Below are 2500 nucleotides of genomic sequence, written 5' to 3'. Positions count from 1 at the left end.
AAACACGTCAAGGCACAAGCCGAGACAATCAACCGATGCAAGAATGACAAGGAAGAGATGCAGCTTAAAGTTCAAGATCTACAAAAAGAAGTAAGATTCTTTTCTCAAGCGAAGCAAAATCTGGAATGCCAGCTTCAAGAAAAAGACACCAGACTCCAGGATCAGAATGCGTTGCTGCAAGAGAGAGACGGTCGTCTTCAGGAGATAACCAAGAAAGCCAACGCCATCGATGGAGAAAATAATCGACTGCAAGATGAGCTGCGGCAGCTACAACGAGAGAAGGAACAGTGTCTCCGTGACCTTGAAAACATCAAGATGCAGAAGAAACAAAAAGAGGAAATTAACGCTCGACTCCAACTACAAATCTCTCTTCTCATGAGATGGCGCCAAGGTGTGGCCTTTGGCCTGAAGAAAACTGACGACCAGCTCTTCGATGGGGCTCCATAGGAAGGAACAAAGTTTCATTTTAAGTTTTTAAAGGAATGCTCATTCTTAGTATGTTGCAATTTGTTTTGTGATATAAAAAAGGAACTGTTTGTAATAAATGTTTATAATAATTTTTGTTTCATTAACCACAGAAAATTCTTTGATTGTTGCGCCCACTTTACTCTATTAAATCACAAATGACCCAAACCATCATCATAAAAACTGTAATTATGAACTTGATAATGGAATAAATTAAACTTTGGTATCTTATTGTAATGATATTAAATACAAAAATTCCAAAATTAATTATATCTTATTTGAAGAATATACAAATACAGGCATCCACATTCACATTTGTTTGTTTTCTTCCTTTTCTCAAAAGGACATCGTAAGTTTTACCTCTAAACTGAAATAATCAAGACTTTTATTTTTCCAAACTTTTCAAATCTTTTCATAATGTTTCCTTGAAGAAGAATCAGTTATTAAAAATCGTTAATGGTTATTCTGATTAGTTGCTGATGGCTGTTCGTGTATTAAAGAGGATTCAGAACTGCTGGAACTAATTGGTGATGAAGACCGATTTTGAAGTTCATGATATGATGCCAAGCATTGGTACCGGGAGACCCTTCGCTTTTACCTTTAGTCTTTCAGCCTCCATCGCTGAAAGATCTCAAGCCTAAAATTGTAACAACGCAGGAAATTGAGAGGAAAAAGTAATCCAACCATGATTCTAAAATATAGAAATCCATGTGACTACATTTTAGGGAATTTTTTTTCCGAATTGGGGAATATTATGAGTGTTTAGTGACCATAGTTAGGAAGGTCTACAGAGGAAATGGATCTTGACAGTAAGTCATCTCATTTCTGCCCTTTAGAAAGGTAAACCACATTTAGATTATGCTGTCCATAGATCAAATATATATAAAGTTCTTGTCTATGAATAATAAAAATAAATAGAAACTAAACATTCATTTAACGAAAGTTTATGAATGAAAACAAAATGGAGATGTACTACTTCCCTAATACACTTGAAATTTGACTAGCCAGCAAACTACTGTACAGATCAATTCACAGGTATGGCGACAGACGTCCTTGATACTAAAAGGGGTATGGCCTTGCAAGTGTCGTCGGAGTACTGAATTTGACTTCACTTCCCCCAAATTGCCAATCTATGACCAGCTGCGCCCGTTAACGAACTGAAGGTGGACACACACACATTATATATATATATATATATATATATATATATATATATATATATATATATATATATATATATATATATATGTGTGTGTGTGTGTGTGTGTGTATGTGTGAGCGAATAACTTGATAAATATGAATGAAATATGGAGCGCAGACGACGAGAAAATTAACTTGACTATTATGATAGGGAGCTTATGATGGTAAAATAAATACATTTACATAAGGTAATATAAAAACATGGATCTCAAGGAAGAATGAGAAAAATCCAGTCTTTCTGTAAACTACAGTTCTATATTTTCTTCGTCAATATCTCTATTCCTTTTTTGTATAGAGAGAGAGAGAGAGAGAGAGAGAGAGAGAGAGAGAGAGAGAGAGAGAGAGAGAGAGAGAGAGAGAGAGAGATCCATATATTTCGAATGATTTTTAATTACCCTAAACTATTTCTCAATTTATTTCAATTACACAGAGAACGAGATAAATGTCTAAATATACTAACTGATTGCTAACTTACTTGCAAAAGTTCAAAGTTGGAGCAAATGTTTTTATGTTGACCAGGCTGACATGAGTCTTTTTATAGTTTATATATGACGTATCTGCTTTTGACGTTGTTAATAGTTTATATAGGACATATCTGTTTTGGCATTGTTACTGTTTTTAGAATGATTTATTGTTAATTTATTCTCATCATTTATTTATTTCCTTATTTCCTTTTCTCACTGGGCTATTTTTCCCTATTGGAGCCCTTGGGCTTATAGCATCTTGCTTTCCCAACTAGGGTTGTAGCTTGGCTAGTAATAATAATAATAATAATAATAATAATAATAATAATAATAATAATAATAATACCATTACAATAAGATACCCTATTTTA

The 2500-nt window shown here is 33.6% G+C and overlaps 2 protein-coding genes across 4 annotated transcripts in view; one reads left to right on the top strand and one right to left on the bottom strand.

Moving 5' to 3' along the window:
• The window catches only part of LOC137655545 (myosin heavy chain, clone 203-like), a 1176-nt gene extending 729 nt beyond the window's left edge, over positions 1–447 (top strand). Inside the window, exon 1 of the mRNA XM_068389443.1 lies at positions 1–447. This exon is cut by the window's left edge and continues 729 nt beyond it. Coding sequence (XP_068245544.1) covers positions 1–447 — 447 coding nt within the window.
• LOC137655847 (octopamine receptor beta-2R-like) overlaps positions 1–2500 on the bottom strand; it is a 605153-nt gene that overhangs the window by 134449 nt on the left and 468204 nt on the right. The gene's annotated exons all lie outside the window — the stretch shown is intronic.

Source organism: Palaemon carinicauda, chromosome 16 (assembly GCF_036898095.1).
Source record: "Palaemon carinicauda isolate YSFRI2023 chromosome 16, ASM3689809v2, whole genome shotgun sequence".
Lineage (NCBI taxonomy): Eukaryota > Metazoa > Arthropoda > Malacostraca > Decapoda > Palaemonidae > Palaemon > Palaemon carinicauda.
The sequence above is the reverse complement of the archived record's forward strand: the minus strand, read 5'-3'. Positions and strand labels throughout refer to the sequence as shown.